We start from the raw sequence: 19,672 nt of genomic DNA, 5'->3' as shown, positions 1-19,672 counted from the left end.
AACTGCCGCCTTCAAGATAGTATGGAACATTCAAGGTGGTATGGAACCGGCTGCACTAGTGTATGTTTTTTTGTATTTGCCATAACTCATTATCTTGGTTGTACAAGAAGTTCCTTTCTTCGGAAAGGTAGTTTAAGTTACCGAACCGTCCATTCATTTTACGTGATTTCATTTTATGTCCGATATTTGAATTAACGTCCTATCGATTTACGTCCAAAATTTGAATTAACGTGCAAGTTTTTGGGGCCGGGGAAGTTTCTTAGGATGATTGTGTATTTTTTATCCCTCGCTTTCCGGCTTGGTCAACCGTCCATAAAAATTCTACAAAATTTACACCCGTATTTTTTCAATTGGCACTTAGGGAGCCCCGTTTTGAGAAAGAGTGGTCCCAAATCCCAACTTTTGCCAAGCTTTCCTTCTTTAATAATTTATCACTTTTGAACCACTGAAATGATTTTTATTATTTTGGTACCAAATATGGAGTTAAAGCTCAAGGTTTTCATTGACTGCTCAAACATTTAAAATATTTTGACGTAGGACTACGTCTTTGTTTACTATACTGGGACTGGGTACCACTTTGTGAAAACGAAAATAGAAGTGTAACGTTTGAATGAAAGATTTCAAATGCGAATAACTACTAAACTACTGAACGAAACTGAACAATTTATATGTCGTTGGATAGATAAAATGACCAGCAATTTTAAGGGTGGAGCAATTTTAAGAAGGGCGTAAGAGGGGGAGCTCCTATACAAATGCAACACAAATTTCCTCAAAACTCGAGAACTAATCAAGCAAATGGAACCAAATTTGGCATATAAAGGTTTCAGAAGCCAAGAATTTTTTCTATTATAAATTAAGACCCCTTCCCTCTTTTGGAGGGGGGCTCCCATACAAATGAAATTCAAATTTACTCATAACTCTAGAACTAATCAAGCAAAAGGAACCAAATTTGGCATGTAAGGGGTTTTGGAGGCAAGATTTTTTTCTATAGTGAATTTAGGCCTTTGCCTTCTTTAAGAAGGGGGACCCCATACAAATGAAATATAAGTATCCTCATAACTCGAGAACTTATCAAGCAAATGGAACCAAATTTGGCTTGTGGGTGTTTTTTAAGGCATGAATTTATTTTACGATGCTTTGAGACCCCTTACCCCTGTGGTACGAGGATAAGGACTCTCATACAAATAAAACAGAAATTTTTCCGAAACTTCCTGAAGACCGTAACTTTCTAGATAGCCAGCAGCGCAAGACACAGCTTGTATAAGAATGCCACATATACGCTAGCGCCACGTAGTGAGTCAATTCTGCGCTATTTTCCATACCAACTTGAAGGCGGCAGTCATTTGAGTAACGTTCCCGGAGACCGCAACTTTCTAGATAGTCAGCAACGCAAGGTACAGCTTGTATAAGATTGCTACATATACGCTAGCGCCGCGTAGTGAGTCAATTCTGCGCTGTTTTTCATACCATCTTGAAGGCGGCAGTCATTTGAGTAACCTTTCCGAAGACCGCAACTTTCTAAATAGTCAGCAGCGCACGAAGACCGAAGACCGTAACTTTCTAGATAGCCAGCAGAGCAAGGTATAGCTTGTATAAGAATGCTACATATACGCTAGCGCTACGTAGTAAGTCAATTCTGCGCTATTTTCCATACCATCTTGAAGGCGGCAGACATTTGAGTAACCTTCCCGAAGACCGTAACTTTCTAAATAGTTAGCAACGCCAGATAGAGCTTGTATAAGAATGTTACATATACGCTAGCGCCACGTAGTGAGTCAATTCAGCGCTATTTTCCATACCATCTTGAAGGCGGCAGTCATTTGAGTAACCTTCCCGAAGACCGTAACTTTCTAAATAGTCAGCAACGCCAGATAGAGCTTGTATAAGAATGTTACATATACGCTAGCGCCACGTAGTGAGTCAATTCAGCGCAATTTTCCATACCATCTTGAAGGCGGCAGTCATTTGAGTAACCTTCCCGAAGACCGTAACTTTCTAGATAGCCAGCAGCGCCAGATAGAGCTTGTATAAGAATGCTACATATACGCTAACGCCACGTAGTGAGTCAATTCTGCGCTATTTTCCATACTATCTTGAAGGTGGCAATCATTTGAGTAACCTTCCCGAAGACCACAACTTTCTAAACAGTCAGCAGCGCAAGATAGAGCTTGTATAAGAATGCTACATATACGCTAGCGCCACGTAATTAGCGAATTCTGCATTATTTTCCATACCATCTTGAAGGTGTCAGTCATTTGAGTAAACTTCCCGAAGACCGCAACATTCTAGATAGTCAGCAGCGCAAGATATGGCCTGCATAAGAGTACTACATATACACTAGCGCCACGTAGTGAGACAATTCTATAATCCATACAATCCGACGAAAAGCCCTTGATCTGCTAAACAACTTTGTCGAAGACACCAACGTGCTATACGGTCAGGATCACGAGTTATTCCATGTTGGAACCAATTATGTCAATTCGTCCACTTTTTTTACGTCCAAAACTTGAATTAACGTCCTCTCGTTTTACGTCCAAAATTTGAATTCACGTCCTCTCGTTTTACGTCCGAAATTTGAATTAACGTCCACTTTTTTTACGACCGATTTGATTTACGTCCCCCCAATAGTGGACGTAAAACGAGATTTGAGTGTATAATAATTTCACGTTATAAGTTTTACTATCACATAGTGAACCTGCACGCAAAAATTCATTAAAGTGAGTTTCTAATTCTATCCTTCAAAGTTGTAGCTTATTTCGTTACTTTGTATATGTGATATTGGATAGTCACATGTAACAAGTAAATTAAATAAAAACTACAAAAGTATGTAAATTGTTAATTCCTGCCGATTTATACATTAATATTAGCAAAATCCGGTTTAATAGTGTAATAATCCGTTGTTATACCGCTAAACATTTGGTTTTCTGAACAGATTTAATTTTTTTTTAATTTTTAGACATTTTTAAGGACTTACAGATTGTGTATCTCCTGTTATTGAGAAAGTAGTTTATACCAGTTGTTTTTAATAAAATAATAAAACTAAAACAAAAAGCAAACAAGCAATGAAAAGCGTTGTAGCTTCAAATGCCATTCGCGGCTACGTTAGTTTCGTAGTCACGAATTGATAAAGAAATATGGATGCTGTTGTAAACTCTTAAACGGTTTTACGTGTGAATACTAAATAGTTACGATTGAGCTAAACCAGGTTAAAAACTTTTCAAAATGCCCTTACAAATTGCTGCCCCAACGCACCCGCTTTTTCACTAGGAGTGATCAGTAGATTTCCATTGCTTGGACCCCCAGACAAGACAAGAGAGGGAATGGGCTTTGACCTCTTCTTGGGGAGTTGGTTTAGAATAAAGTGGAATTTGTTGAAATTCCTTATTTCTCAGCTCTTGGACTCGCTTCGAGATAATCCTAGATAGACTGTGTGCCATACATCTTTTTTGCCGGTCAACAGCTCGTTGGTATAGTTTGGTGGTGGAATCTATTTGAAGAAAGATGCTCATCTGATGTTGTTGAACTGGAACCGCACTCGGGTCCTGGCACCGCACCAGGCGACGGCAGTTGCTTGCTGGAAAGATTCCAGCACCTGAACGTTCTGCTTCGGTGTATCCAGAGGCTGTTGGGAATCGATGTTGTTGTCGACGAAACGTAAAACGTACCGGTAGATGCAGCAAGCTTCAGCAGCACAGGGTAGTGGTCGAAAGACTGTTCTTCGAGATGGCCCCATTCGTAATAAAGATGTCCAAAATAGAGTGAACCTCTAATCTGGAGATTCTAGTCGAATAGTCCAGTGCCAAAATGTAAAGGTGTCGGCCCAGTAATTTTCCGCCAAGATGGTCCAAATTTGATTTCTCCTACGGTTACCTTACACTTTGTGTCGCGTATTATGGTCACCAGTAATGATGTACTTCGCGCACCGCTGAGTCAGTGTAGCCAAGTTGGGTCGTAATTGAGCGGCTCTAGTTTGCTTAGGACAGTAGGCGGCTATGTTGCTTGGGCCCATCGATCTTGCTAACGTCGCCCCAATAGTTTCGATTACTTTCAGGTTGAAACTCGGCAGTAGGCGGCATTTAACATTGCGCATCACAGCAACGCCTACACTCCCTCGTCTTGCACTAGTTCGGTCCAGTGTCAAAAACCGAAAGTCGGAAAGGTAGACGCTAACCTCCGGCTTAAAACGGGGTTTTGTAATAAGAGCAATGTTGAACTTCTTCGCGTTAAGAAAATTGAACAATTCGATGTGTTTGCTCCTCAAGGAGCAAGTGCTCCAATTAATTATGGAAGGTGCTTCACGGTAGCTATCTGCTGACGTGGGAAATTACAGCTTGAAGCTGCTCAGCTAAGGTCTCACAGAAACGCCTGATGACGATAAGTTCCGAGATGAGTTGAACGAGCTCTTCCCTCGTGAGACGAGAACCGGTGGGCACACCGGAGGCAACAGCGGCATATGACAGTTCAGGTACAGAAGTAAAACCTAGATCTAGAAGGGCAGCTGCAGAGGCGAGGTGGTGCTGTGCTGAACGGTAGTTGGAGGCCGTTTGATTAGCTGCTGAACTCGTGGCAGCGATGCGATTATTGTTGAGAGGGGGCGGGACTATGTTTGGGACCTGCAGATGAGTATGAAGAGCAGGATACTCGGTACGGTATCTGGTATGACCGGGAAACAGCGATCAGTGCATCTGCGACCGGGCTGGTGTTTTACTAATGCTTGCTGTCAGATACGATCGCTTGGATCAGCCACGGTCGGTGACACGGGTGACACGATGGTTTTATTCGCAGTTGACACACTTCGGCTCGATGTCAAATTTTTGTTTTCTAGGTAAACGCTAGGACAGGACGTGACATGTGACTTCTTATTCTTCTTCGTTATAGTTTTGGCGATTCCCTTTCAAAATTTACTACTACGGTGTTTCCAAGAACGCAGCCGCACTTTATGATAGAAGCCACTTGTTCTAGTTGATCACTAATTACACAAAAACAGATTCAATTTGACCGAATTACACTTTTACTTGAGTATAGTTTGTATTATGCTAACACGCCACGATAAACAAACTGTTAAAATCCTAGCAACGTTAAAAATTTGATGGTTTCAGTGTTTGCTGTGGTCTCCAGCAACACTTTTGCGCTTCCCTTGTGAATTTTTGTTTCTACAGTTGCACGCATGAAATCAGCCAATCAGGAAGCTGGGTCTTTTTTGACAGCTAATTGGCTCTTTTGCGATACAACATGTCACGTCCTGTCCTAGGGCAAACGTTTGAAGAAGACTTATGACGTTTGAGCTACACCTGAGAAAAAGAAAAGCCTGGAAGCTGGTCACTTCCCGGACAGATGGAAGCGACAGAACCTCGTGCTGTTGCCGAAGCCGGGAAAACCTCCGGGTGTTCCCTCGTCATATAGGCCACTCTGTCTGCTCGATACTGCCGGTAAGGTGCTGGAGAAGGTTATCCTTAACAGACTCGTACAGTACACGGAGGGTACAAACGGTCTGTCAAGGAACCAATTCGGCTTCCGAAAAGGCAAATCTACGGTGGATGCAATCTTGTCTGTCACTAAGACAGCCGAGGTGGAAATCCAGCACAAGAGGACAGCTATCCGCTATTGCGCAGTTGTCACGCTTGACGTGAGAAATGCGTTTAATAGCGCTAGCTGGGACTCCATAGCCAACTCGCTTCGGAAAGTCCAAGTGCCGGTGTCGCTGTACAGGATTCTGGAAAATTATTTCCAGAATCGTGTGCTATGCTACAACACGGAGGAGGGTCAGAAGTGCGTTCCAATCACCGCAGGGGTCCCGCAAGGTTCCATACTGGGCCCGGTGTTGTGGAACGTCATGTATGACGAGGTGTTGAAGCTAAAGTTCCCGGTAGGGGTGGCGATTGTCGGCTTGGCGGACGATATCACCTTGGAAGTCTATGGTGAATCTATCAGGAAGGTTGAGTTGACGGCTGCCCACTCTATAAGCATTGTTGAAGATTGGATGCGATCCAGGAAACTGGTATCATCATCAGCGAGGACGTAGAGTGCTTCCACCAACGTGGTACTCGAGGCATATGGAGTACCACAAGATCGGCCTCGATGACCACATGGCAGCGGGCATGGTCTAATTCCATAAAAGGTCGGTGGACACATCGACTTATCCCGGAACTATCCGGGTGGGTCAACAGGCGCCACGGCGAAGTCAACTTCCACCTGACACAGATTCTGTCAGGGCATGGTTGCTTCAGACAGTATCTGCACAAGTTTGGGCATGCGGAGTCCCCCGCGTGTCCCGCATGCGTGGATGTTGAGGAAACGGCAGAACATGCTTTCTTCATATGCCCTCGTTTCGCGGGCGCGAGAAGTACACGGAGAATAAAAATGTAGTTTCAACCATATTTATGGTTGTTTTACGCACAAACAAAAATTTCGTTTTGTTTCAAACTGAAATGTATGATTGAAATGAAAATATTTATTGCTATATCAATGTTAACTTCAAATTTAAAAATACTTTACATTTAATTCAAAACTGTTATTTTCTTGATTCAAACAGAATCTCGTTTTGAAACAACAATATGTTCAGGTTGTTATAAAAATATTTTATTGAGGCTTAAAGCAACAATCATTTTGTTCGAAACAAACTGGAGCTTTTTCGCTCCGTGTAACATGATGGCAGTGAGCGGACAGGACACTACCACGGATAACTTAGTCCAAAGGATGTGTTCCAGCGCGGACGTCTGGGGAGCGATCAGTGCGGCTGCTACACAGATTGTACTCGAGCTACTAAACCACTGGAGAGCCGATCAACGGTGAATAAACAGCCTAACTACCATAGTCCAGTAGTTATCTAAGCGAGTGCATTAAGCACAATAGCCCCTCCCTGAAGTAATACCGATAAGGTGGTGCCAGGGGGGACTGAGGCTGGAGACTCGAGTAGGGTTTTAGTGGGTCGGGATCTTCACGCCCCATTAGGGGGGTCGGGATACCTAAACCCCACTCCCTGAGTTATCTTCTCAGGTGTCTGATAGTACCGTGTCTTCTAAGGTGCTCAGCAGATTTCCCAACTCGTAAAAAAAGTGTATTTTTATTCTTCTGTCTAATTCTTCTTTTTCTTTTTCTATTTATTTATTTGGATTCTTCTTATTCTTCTTCTATTCTTATTTGATATGAATTGTCTTTATCCGTTATGTGTTCGACAGGGTACCCGGGTACCTTTTCAGCTTTCAAAGTACTAAATTTTAAAGTTTTCTTTGATCAAGGATACTGAAACTCTGTGACATCTAAGAACTAGTTGAATTGCAACTTTTCATAAAATAAGTTTTCATGTAGCACTTAAGGGGGTGGAATGGGGGGGCTTCGATTTTTTTACCCTTTAAGTGCTCGACACCCATATTGCCAGTGTTGCAAACCAAACAGTTTTATGGCCACAGGAGGTCCCACGGGAACTTGGCGCAGAATGACCATTCCGAGAATATATCATTGTATTGTTTAAAACCATCAAAAATGACCTTTCGGAGTAATTGGAAGAACTTTGGACACCCATATTACTAGAATTACATCCAAAAATATAAAAAGTGCTTTAATTCCGGAACACATCCTCGGACTGCCGGATTTCCGGGAACCAGATGAACCACTTCCGGCTCTGTTATAACCACACTGGAATTGGATAAGTTCCTGAATCTTTTGGTGGTAAAAGTGTCCGAATCGGTCAAAAATTGCCAAAGTTACAAGCGTTTCAATTTGTGGGTACCCGGGTACCCTTGTCGAGCACTTAAAGGTGTTTTTTTTGTCGAACACATAACGGTTATTAATGTATGAACTTTGCCCGTTATCAGACTTAAAACAAATATATAGGGCACGGGAGGGTATTTTCGGCCCATTAAGCGATGGAATCTATTTTTTCGGCCTATGGCCTAGTTCTAGTGGAACAACAGGTGGTTTTGACTTTCTTTGAATAAAAAATAGTAGATTACTTACAGCCTTGAGAAAATAGTTATAACATATTAAAATTGTATGTCGGCAAAGTATTTTAATTGGCGAAAGAAAAGGCAAAAAGGCTGAATTTACAAACCTTCTGAAAATACCCTCCCGTACCCTAAATATTCTCAAGTCATGTTAAAAATAAAAACGGAAAACAGGTACTGTCGTAAATAGATATTCCAGTAATAGTGAATGTACCAGTAATAGTGGAAACTCGAAACATTTAATAATTTTGGTGGATTCTAGAATAATTTCTAGAGTATTTTAATTTTCTATTGTTTAATATATATTTGTTAACAGTTTTATCTAAGGTACACAGTTAAAATTTAGGATGTTTGTGCAGAAAATACAAATTCCTTTAGAACAGACCAATAAGGTGCAATTACTTAAGAAATTCGCAACAAACAAGCGTAACTGCAAGCGTTACTAAAGGCGGTAATCAAAATTCTACTATTATAGGAACATTTTCCACTATTAGAGGAACATTACCTCTACTGTAGGAGCACAGACTAATGCCAGGAAAAGCAATATTTTAGACATAGCAATATTTCTATAACTTCAAGCATGACACTCCAAAGTTTTTCAGTAAAAATATAAACCAAAAAATGTGCCTAAATCATTCGATAATCCAATGCTTTGCAATGTTTGCACTCCAAATTAAAAACATTAAGATTGCTGCAGCGTATTTGGAAAAACGTGGAAAACTGTATCACCTGGGTTCCTGTAAAGGCACACGGTTTAATCAATATCCGGTAAACATCCACCCGTGCACTATCGAAAAAGATGATGATTATGATTCCAGCAGCTGTAGACGTGATAAAGAGGAAGGTAATAATCTAGCCAAAAAATATAAGCCAGCTGCCGGCCGCTTTTCTTTTTCGCCTTGAACTCTATTATTTAACAAAGAAAATACATGATTATTCGATAAAGGAAATGTGAGAATCGTGATTGCGGTATACTCTGAATCCATCGTTAGGTTCAACAGCAATCCCCATATAATGTGTGAGAACTAATCTAGCGTCGACCGTAATAAAGAAACGGTTTTAACAAGGTCTGAAAGTTTGAAACGTTTTCTTCCGCACGCCCGAATAAAATGTCCATAAAGTGATGAAATCGATGTGCAGCTGATGGAAACAAGTACTGTTGGCGTATGGAGGATAATTTTTTTAAGCAAATGAAACAACTTTACTGTTTATTGCGATAAAATACACATAGCGATATAAAGTTTAAGTTTCCTTTTAGTTTTGGAATTTATAAATAATCAAAGCTGAAACTTTTGCCCTTAATTATACTATTTATTTATTACTCTGACAGACACTCCGACTGCATTCGATTTCGATTACTCCGACTAGCAGATTTTATCGGTACTGTTTTAAATTACATTCAAAACTGAAATATCCTGCAAGTTTGATGCAAATCGAATGTAGGTATCTGCCAGAATAATAAATAAATAGTGGAAATAATACAAAAGGCTTCATCTGACTTTACAGATTTTATTCCGGGATGGGATCGTTGCCTTCAGTTTCAAATATGTAGCTCTTTAGCGGATAAATGGGAAACCGAACCCCACCTTCGAAGCGATCCCGCCACCAAGATGCACAGAAACAGGAATTAAATCGCTTCACGTAATCGATAACCAATAAAATCGCTTCAGCTGTAAATAACAAACGCCTTTATTAATTGGACAATTAACGGAATTGATGTTTTTAAAATATATTCTCTCATCCAAAACAATTACGTACAATTATAAATTAAACGGATTAAAACCAGCATACGATTGCATCGCTCATGCTATCCTATAGTTGGAGTAGAAAATCTCCACTTTCTGTTCCGGTAGCAAGGTAAATTCTTCGAGCCGTTGGTGCGATGTTGTGCTGTCGGTCTAGATTTGAGATAAGCGCAAGTCTTCGCTTTATCAGAAACATCTTTGCGCTGATCCCGAACTGTGCCATCGAAAGGGTTGTAGTGTTTGGTAGTCTACGGCCCTCCTTAGCAGATTCTATTGAAATCTTCTATACCTATAAAGAAGGATTTCTGTCTGTCTGTCTGTCTGTCTGTCTGTCTGTCTGTCTGTCTGTCTGTCTGTCTGTCTGTCTGTCTGTCTGTCTGTCCGTATGTTCCTTATAGAATCGAAAACTACTGAACCAATCGGCGTGAAAATATGCATGTAGAGGTTTTTTGGGGCCAGGAAAGGTTTTAGTGATGGTTAGAAACCCCTCCCCCACTAAGAGGGGGGGCTCCCATACAAATGAAACACAAATTTCTGCATAACTCGACAACTAATCAAGCAAATAGCACAAAATTTGGCATGTGGGTGTTTTCGGTGACAAGAATTTATTCCATGGTAAATTGAGACCCCTCCCCTCTTTATAAGGGGAATTATAACTCCTCTCCTCTTTAAAAGGGGGGGCTTCCATACAAATTTCCTCATAACTCGAGAACTAATCAAGCAAATGGAACCAAATTTGGCATGTGAAGGTTTTCGAGGGCAAGAATATTTTCTATAGTAAATTAGGACCCCTCCCCACTTTAAGAGGGGGGGCTCCTGTACCAAAGGAACACAATTTTACTCATAACTCGAGAAGTAATTAAGCAAATGGAACCAAATTTGGCATGTGAGTGTTTTTGGAGACAAAATTTTTTTCTATGATGAATTGGGACCCCTCCCCGTTTTAGGAGGGGGGGATCCTATACACATGAAATACAAATTACCTCATAACTCGAGAACTAATCAAGCAAATGAAACAAAATTTGGCACGTGGGTGTTTTTGGTGACAAAATTTTTTTCTATGATGAATTGGGACCCCTCCCCACTTTAGGAAGGGGGGCTCCTATACAAATGAAATGCAAATTTCCTCATAACTCGAGAATTAATCAAGCAAATGGAACCAAATTTGGCATGTGAAAGTTTTCTAGGGCATAAATATTTTCTATGGTGAATTAGAACCCCTCCCCACTTTAAGAGGGGGGGTCCTATACAAACGAAATACAAATTTCCTCATAACTCGAGAACTAATCAAGCAATTGGAACCAAATTTGACACGTGGGTGTTTTTGGAGACAAAAATTTTTTCTATGATGAACTGGGACCCCTCCTCACTTTAGGAGGGGGGGCTTCTATACAAATGAAATACAAATTTCCTCATAACTCGAGAGCTAATCAAGCAAATGAAACCAACTTTGGCATGTGAAAGTTTTCGAGGGCAAGAATATTTTCTATGGTGAATTGGGACCCCTCCCAACTTTAAGAGGGGGGGCTCCTATACAAACGAAATACAAATTTCCTCATAACTCGAGAACTAATCAAGCAAATGGAACCTAACTTGGCACGTGGGTGTTTTTGGAGACAAAATTTTTTTCTATGATGAATTGGGACCCCTACCCACTTTAGGAGAGGGGGCTCCTATACAAATGAAATTCAAATTTCCTCATAATTCGAGAACTAATCAAGCAAATGGAACCAAATTTGACATGTAAGTGGTTTTGGACGCAAGATTTTTTTCTATGCTGAATTGAGACCCCTCTCTTCTTTAGAAAGCGAGTTATGGCCCATCTCCCCTTTAAGAGGGTGGGCTGCCATACAAATGAAATGCAAATTTCCTCTTATATCGAGAACCAATCAATCAAATGGAACCAAATTTGGCATATGGGAGTTTTAAATGGCAGAAATTTTTTCTATTGTGAATTACGACCCCTTCCCCTTTTAAGAGGGGAGCTCCCATACAAATGAAATTCAAATTTCCTTATAACTTGAGAACTAATCAAGCAAATGGAACCAAATTTGGCATGTGGGAGATTTTGGAGTCTTGAATTTATTTTACGATAGTTAGAGACCTCTCACCCCTGTGGTAGGGGGATATGGACTCTCATACAAATAAAACAGAAATTTTTGCGAAACTCAAAAACTAATCGAACACGAGAAATTCGAGACTCTTCCATAAAACATTAGTCAATACAAGACCACAAAAACTATCTATAGTAACGCTAGATCATTCAGGACGAGACGGTCGCGAGTGTTGCCGGTGACCCGTCGTCGGAAGCGCCGCCCACTGGGGGGCTTGCAAAACTCGAGATTGTGACAAAGATCATCCGAGATTCATGATTTATGTACAACACAGGTTAATTTGTGGCAATACGAAGTTTGTCGGGTCAGCTAGTGATCAATAAAGATACATTACTACAAAAACTAAATTGTTATTAGTTCGAAAAATGTACCCTTGAATATACAAACTTCGTTGTATATACATAACAAAACTGCTAACTCCGCCCTTTAGCTAACCTTAGCTAAGTCATTGCACCCGCTCTAACCATTGCAACTTGGCCATCACGCCCGTCACTATTCTATTGACGACGCTCCACGCGCGCTGTTCTGTACACGTCCTCTGCCCGATGTTGTTGGCATTGGTGTCTACCCCAACGACGGCAGGCATCTCGCACCGAGTTACGATACAAACGGGGCAGAGGGGTGAACCTACCCTCCCATACCTGTATAAGAATGGGCCGTGTTTGACATTGTTCCATTCTATTTGCCACCTACCGCCGATAATCTCAACCCCGTGGGGCAGCTTAAGCCTCAGTACCTCATCGTACATGGCGTTTTAGAGTGTCGGACCGAGAATCGAGCCCGCGGTCTCTATGTACTTTTCCTCGATCTATAAAAAGGGCGACAAGTTGCACTGTGAGAATTATCGAGCGATCACAGTTTTCAATGTCGCCTATAAAGTGCTGTCCCATATCATTTTCCGCCGACTGTTACCAATTGCGAATAGATTTGTGGGAACTTATCAAACCGGCTTCGTCGAATGTCGGTCTACAACCGATCAAATATTTACACTGCGGCAGATGCTACAAAAGTGCCGTGAATACAGAGTTGCCACGCACCATTTGTTTGTAAACTTCAAAGCCGCATGTGATAAATCATGTATGGGACAGCTTCCCCAAGAAACTCGTCAAACTGATTCAATATACGATGGATGATAAGTCTAGTCAATTCGTCTGTTTTGCCGGCGATATGGATATTATCGGCAGAACATCTGTGACGGTGGCTGAACAGTACACCAGTCTAAAGCGCGAAGCAGAAAAGATTGAATGAAAGGTAAATACGTCTAAACCAAAGTACACCCTGGCCAGCGGAACCGAGGCCGACCGACACCGCTTGGGCGTATAATGAGTCGACGAGTTTGTCTATCTTGGCTCACTGGTAATGGCCGACAATGGTACCAGCCGTGAGATTCGGAGGCGTATTATCAGCGGAAGTCGTACTTACTATGGGCTTCACAGCAATTGCGGTCGAGCGGACTAAGTCCCCGTACAAAGTGTTCACCCTGTACAAGACGCTTATTAGACCGGTTGTTCTCTACGGGCATGAAACATTGACAATGCTCGAGGAGGACCTGCGAGTGATTGGAGTTTTCGAACGACGAGTGCTAAGAACGATCTTCGGCGGCGTACAGGAGAACGGATTATGGAGGCGGAGGATGATGGACCATGAACTCGCACAGCTCTATGGCGAACCCAGTGTCCAAAAGGAGGCTAAAGCTGGACGGATACGATGGGCAGGGCATATTGCAAGCATGCCGGACAACTACAGGGATACCTCGATATACGATAATTTATAATTTCTAAAAGTTGTCTTATATCGAAATTGTCTAATATCGAAACATGGTTTTTTCAAAAAACAATTTGCATTAGCGGTCACCAGTTTTGCTCTGTGTCATGTGTTTACGGTTTTTGAACTATTTATTATTGTTTGAACGATTAGTTTTTTACTATTTTTGGGGTTATTTTGAAATAATGAACATCTTCATGGCGCCGATTTCAGAATGGAAAATCAGCTCTGGTATCGTTATCGTTATCGTATCGTATCTTATATCGAGGTTGTTTTATAACGAGGCTATCTTATACCGAGGTATCCCTGTACCCTGTAAAGATAGTGTTTTCTTCAAATCCAGTAGAAATAAGACGACCAGGAGCGCCACTCGGAGGAGGAGAGTACTCGGTGTCCAAAGAATTGGATAGCGGTAGCCCACAACCGAGTTATATGGAGAATTATATGGAGGGCTTTGTCTCTTTGTCTGGACGACAAGCCATTAAAGTAAAGTATGTACTTCTTTGCAGCATCACTTTTGTCCTACACTGGCGTCCGGTCAAACAAATAGGTCTGCCCGATGAGGGATCTCCTGATGGTTTCCCCGGCTTTGGTAGCAGTACCAGTTTTGTATTAATAAATGTTGTGATAAAGTCAAATGACGATAAATGCATCATCGGGAACAGAAGCGAACAGTGTATGTTCTTGAGGGACGTTCATCGATGCAAATGTTTATTTTTTCGTGAATTCTTCATCCACTGAGTTTATGTAATATACATTTGTGCATCAATATACTTGAAGCGAAAGTACATGCATGCGAAAACCGGTATCTTCACGGACAGCCAAGCAGCATTACTGGCACTCAAATCCGTGAAATGCGTGTCCAAATCAGTTTGGGAGTGCAGCACAGCTTTGAGGGAACTCTCACGCCAAAAAAAAGTTTTATTACTTTGGGTGCCCGGACACTGCGGAATCCAGGGCAATGAATTTGCTGACAACCTAGCATGACAAGGACCAGCTCAGCAATTTATTGGTCCTGAAACGTTTCTGGGTACCGCCGTGAAAGGCGAATTGATGACATGGAAAAAGGTAGAAATAGTATCCCGTTGGAATCAAACACGGGGTTGTAGACAAGCTAAACAGTTTATCCACCCAAATCCTGCAGTAGCTAAAAAACTACTCCATTTAACTCGTAGTGAACTACGCACAATCACGGGACTCTTAATAGGACACAGCCCCGCTCTTTAACATATAAAGAATATCGGCAAGGTTTCATCCGACACCTGCCGCTTTTGTAACTCTGAACCTGAAAGTTCAGCGCATCTGCTGTGCAATTGCGGGGCTCTTGCATTATCAAGGCACAACTTCTTCGGAAGTTTCCTTACTCCATTTCAGGTATGGAGCCTAAATCCCATATCGGTTATTGGCTTTATAAACCATGGAGTACCGAATTGGGGCACAAGGTTACAGCTATCCCGCTCAACCCCTTGAGCTTCAGTAATGAAGTTAAACTCCCTGAAATAATTCTGGATAACAGTCCGCATCGCGGCATGCCTCCTGGAAACAGATTTTCTTACTACGTCTGATCTCTTTGTTCAGTGCCAATCTGGCCACTTATAGCTCAACTTCACGCGTTTTGCTATTCGCCTTGCTTCGGGTCCTCTGCATAAGCCTTCTCGACCTATGGCATTTAGAGCGAAAAAGACCAATGGTCTCGTTTCACCAGTATGTCGAGAATATTCTGCTAGCCTCGATGCGTTTGCAGAAATCTGCTTATAACCGGATTCGAACCCACAACACCCACCAGGGCATGTGGCAAAGCAAAGCAAAGCCTTCATTCCGTAGTGCTACATTCCGACTTGATTCGAAACTTGACCTTCTGTTTTTATACGACAGACTTCGCAGCTAGCTGTTAGAGTGCATGACAATTGTAGGGCCAGTTGCTACGATCCTATTGACTCTAACAGCCTCTCCCAGTCGAAATTCGAACATACGACGACTGGCTTATTAGGCCAGCGTCATACCTCGGAGCCAACTGGGAGGCATGTGGGCATGTGGCAAAGTTAATATATAGGCTTGACCGCATTTCAAGGTCAAGTCTAAAAACACAAGGTTGGTCGAAAGTTTTTGTTACAAATAAGACAATGACGTCGGAACTGTACCAAAACGAGTGTCTCCAAAAACGAATTTTGCCGTTCATTCGTTCCCACCACCATCTCGTGATGTTTTTCTCAGATTTGATTTTACAGATTTGATTGATGTCAAAGACATCAATCAGATGAAGACCTGGTGGAATAAGATAGCTAAAACGATGGACGAAGAAATTGTGCGCCGCCTAATGAGCCATATTACAGGAAAAGTTCGAGAATTCCTTCGAAACCGTGACGAATAATTTTATCCGTATTTTTTCTTAAAAGTATGAAGAAAATGCTACATTTGCGTAAGAAAAGATCTTGAATTCAATAATAAATAAATGAAATGCATGTTTTTGTTTCAATACTATCTGAAGCAAACTTTAAAAGGCAGATGCAAGAAAACCAGGTACGCGTTTTACACACAATGATGTAATCGAAAAATTATGTTGTAGCGTTATTTAAGAAATATTTAAGAGTTTCAAAATGCTATCTTTCTCGATCGCACCAACGCTTTTTGATGTTTGCGCTGCTTCGGCCTTAAAAAGTATATGTATATAAGCCGAATTAACAATGTGGGCTTGGTATTGTTGAAGGATTTCCGTCAAGAAAAGGGCTGAAACCCTTCTAATAATTAGTGTATTTAATGGTATCTTTGAAATCGGTGTCCACCAATGTCAAATAGATTCTGAATGACTAAATTACCTCCAATAAACTCTCCTCTTTCATTATACAGTCCCATGCAATTTAATAAAGCTATTCACTCATAAATATAGTTACGATTATAGGGTTTGCCCGTATCGTGTGGATAGATAGCATCTCCGCTGATGGATTACCATCATGCAACAGTTCAATCAGCTTTGGTTCACAGACATACATACCCAACAGTAGCAATGTGTTTTACATTGTCATAAATTATTGAATATTGCCTGGTAAATATAGACCCACTCTAGTTCAGGAAAAGCAACAATGATCCAGTTCCTCCGCATGGAATGAGATTGTTTTGATGTTTATTAGATCATAAATAGCTGTGGATGTTGTGTCTGCTTGTTTGTTGCAAGGAAGTTGTCAGGAGTGCTCATACCGAAGGGTCCTTCTGTTGAACAGTTGAGAATAATTGGCTGATGACATGCTGAACTCGTACCCTTTTATTCGCTATTCGATTAATGTCTGTTTATTCTGATTATAGTCTTCAGGCATAAAAATGACTGACGTAAAAGCAAGTTAGAAAACTAGGGAAAACTGGATCAGAACTAGGTCGTTCAAGAATGTTACAAAATTAGAACTGCCCTTGATATTGTTTTATCATCATTTGAATGGAGAAAATAAACTTGTGCCGAATAAAAGTGTTTACGTTTTTGCTGCCAACGTTTCGCAAAGCCAAAAGTATTGCTATTCCTGTTCGCTTTAAGGCTCTATGTGCCATGTATCTGACTGTGTGAACTGTGAACACCTTTAAACCCACTATACTTGCTAAGCATCCGTGGCAGTGTGCAAAAGGCAAAACATTATCATATCAGAATTAATGCTTTTAGTCGAATGTTTATAAGTTTTTTATAATTTTTAGATGAAAAGGTTGAAAAAAACTTTTTATTTCAAATGTAAAATTTTGTATTGATGACTTTTCAATCACCACATATAGAAACATTATTTTTAAGTCTATTTTTATAGGGATAAGCAAACATAAAGATTTTTAGTTTTAGAAGCGACACTCTTGTAAATTTTCACAGAAGGACGTATTTGTAACAGTGAAAAATCGCGTGAAAGTATCATTTAATTGGATAATTACATAGGCAAAATATCTAAGAGCAGTAATTGATTTATTATCTGCTGTAATTGTTTTATCTGAAGCTAAAGGGTTTCGGACATCAATGAAACTTAATGCGATATACTAAAAATATAATAATGCATATATGCATAGTTGTTAAGTTTAATATTTATGTGACTTTTAATGGAAAGATACTGGATTTTGGCGCCGCCTTGGAAACTTCCCTATACATTTTAAAGTGGCTGCTTCCATACTGATTACTCATTAACTTACGTCGGCTAATTCGGCTATTTGCAGCTAAAGCTAAAATGACACACAATTGTGTGTGACCCATAATTGTGGGCTGACTGTAGTTTAAATTATCAATAATAACAGGCCAAACATACTTGATACATTTACGTTTGTATTCTGGAAATTTGACAGCTTCTCCGCACAATTTGGCAAATTTCCGGAACGCAAACTTACCACCAGTTGCACTTGTCATTTTCTATTAAGGTAAAATTAGTCGTCATCGGTTCTGCCAATATGAAAAGCAGTATTTTTGTTTGAAACAAAAATTCTGCTCATGAAATTATATTCGCTTTGTTTAGACTGGCAAGAAGAATGCAGTATTTACATTTTTACAAACAGAACCTCGCTTTTGGGTCCAAAAACTGCTTCCAAAATTGGGATGTCCGACGAAAAGTTAATGACTGCTAATTTCCCGTTAATATTTATGTAAGGTTATAATCGTAAAATATGCTTGATTTTTATTTTTTATGCCATTCGTTAGTAGTCAGTATGTTATGACTACGCATAATGCATAATGATGCATAAAATAAAATAGTTGTTATCATATTCATTTTCCCCTGTGAGTAAGTTGAATCAACATACGTACAAATCATTCGTAACCGTAAAAATATTGATTGAAAATGTATTTAATTGTCTCTAGTTACTGCATATTAAAACAGCACTAAAGTGCGACACTGAGCCATCATTTATCAATAAAATCTTTTCTTCCGTTACTTGCAGTTGCTGTAAAATGACACCCTTTGCAAGCGCAGCAGCTCCAGCTGATCATTAAGATGGAAATCCGTCTCGATGATAAATGTGCTCCAAAGAATATATCATTGTCACAATCGCAAATGGACTTGAACCGTAACAATAGTTTCGACGGCATTTTATTAGGATCATCACAGTCCGCATCGCATTTGGTGCTGCCAACTTTGACAACGAAAATATCTAAACTTTTGACAGATTTTAGTTCATCCCAGTCAGCTTCACCTCAGGCCCTCTCTGTAGCGCGCTCTACTAATCCAGTGCTCGCTTCGGATTTCAGAAGTAGTACCGGCGCCGTTTCTAACGTAAACATAAGTACTTTGTTGTCGTTTAATAGTTTTGTGACGTTCAATTTTAGTACCATTGAAGCGGATTTAGCTGCGACGGCAGACGATCAGAACCGTTCGGATGGAAGATTTGCTATCGGAGTGCCCGTCGGTTGTGGGGAACGTAATTTTGCGGATTTTGCCAACGTATTCGGAGGCGGCATTAGTCTGGCCGCCGGTGGTGACGTTGTGGAACTCGACAAAGAATTGGAAGTTTCGAAAACGATGGACAACGGTACCGGTCAACAGCAACTACTGATTACCAATTGGCAGGATTGTGTGATTGTGGTATTGTTTTGTTTGCTGATTGTAGTGACAGTGATAGGTAACACATTGGTGATTCTGTCGGTGATTACGACCCGCCGGCTACGAACAGTGACAAATTGTTTTGTGATGAGTCTAGCCGTAGCCGACTGGTTAGTGGGAATCTTTGTGATGCCACCGGCAGTTGCGGTTCATTTATTGGGTAAGTTGTTAAACATATTTGCTGTGTTGTAGGCTCATTAAAAATTTATTAATATCCCTTAGCAGGTAGAAAACGGTGAAACCTATTGAGTATAAAAAAATACAGTAGTAATCAATAATTTAGAAATCAAATGATTTGGTGACTTTGTAATGATTTTACCTACAGAAACTTTGGCATTGTCAAAACATAAAATAACGAAAATGCGAGTTCAAACGTAACAAACATATTCAAATTGCATTGTATAGAAGCCAACTAATTATTTTTGAAAGTTAGGACCATTTCTGATTCTAAGTACCAATGCTGAGCTATTTTTAGTTTGTCAAATATAAACTGAACGAGCGCAGTTAATAATGTGCCTAGATATTGTCAAAAGATGGGACACTAAACTTTTGAACGC

The 19,672-nt window shown here is 40.6% G+C and overlaps 1 protein-coding gene across 1 annotated transcript in view; it reads left to right on the top strand.

The window, feature by feature from the left end:
• Positions 1–19,672, top strand: part of LOC128733205 (tyramine receptor 1-like) — a 139,627-nt gene that overhangs the window by 63,398 nt on the left and 56,557 nt on the right. The window contains exon 3 of the mRNA XM_053826900.1: positions 18,457–19,275. Within this exon, the coding sequence (XP_053682875.1) occupies positions 18,510–19,275 (766 nt within the window). The 5' untranslated portion in view covers positions 18,457–18,509. The remainder of the gene's footprint in view (positions 1–18,456; positions 19,276–19,672) is intronic.

The sequence above is a fragment of the Sabethes cyaneus genome, chromosome 1 (genome assembly GCF_943734655.1).
Source record: "Sabethes cyaneus chromosome 1, idSabCyanKW18_F2, whole genome shotgun sequence".
Lineage (NCBI taxonomy): Eukaryota > Metazoa > Arthropoda > Insecta > Diptera > Culicidae > Sabethes > Sabethes cyaneus.
The sequence above is the reverse complement of the archived record's forward strand: the minus strand, read 5'-3'. Positions and strand labels throughout refer to the sequence as shown.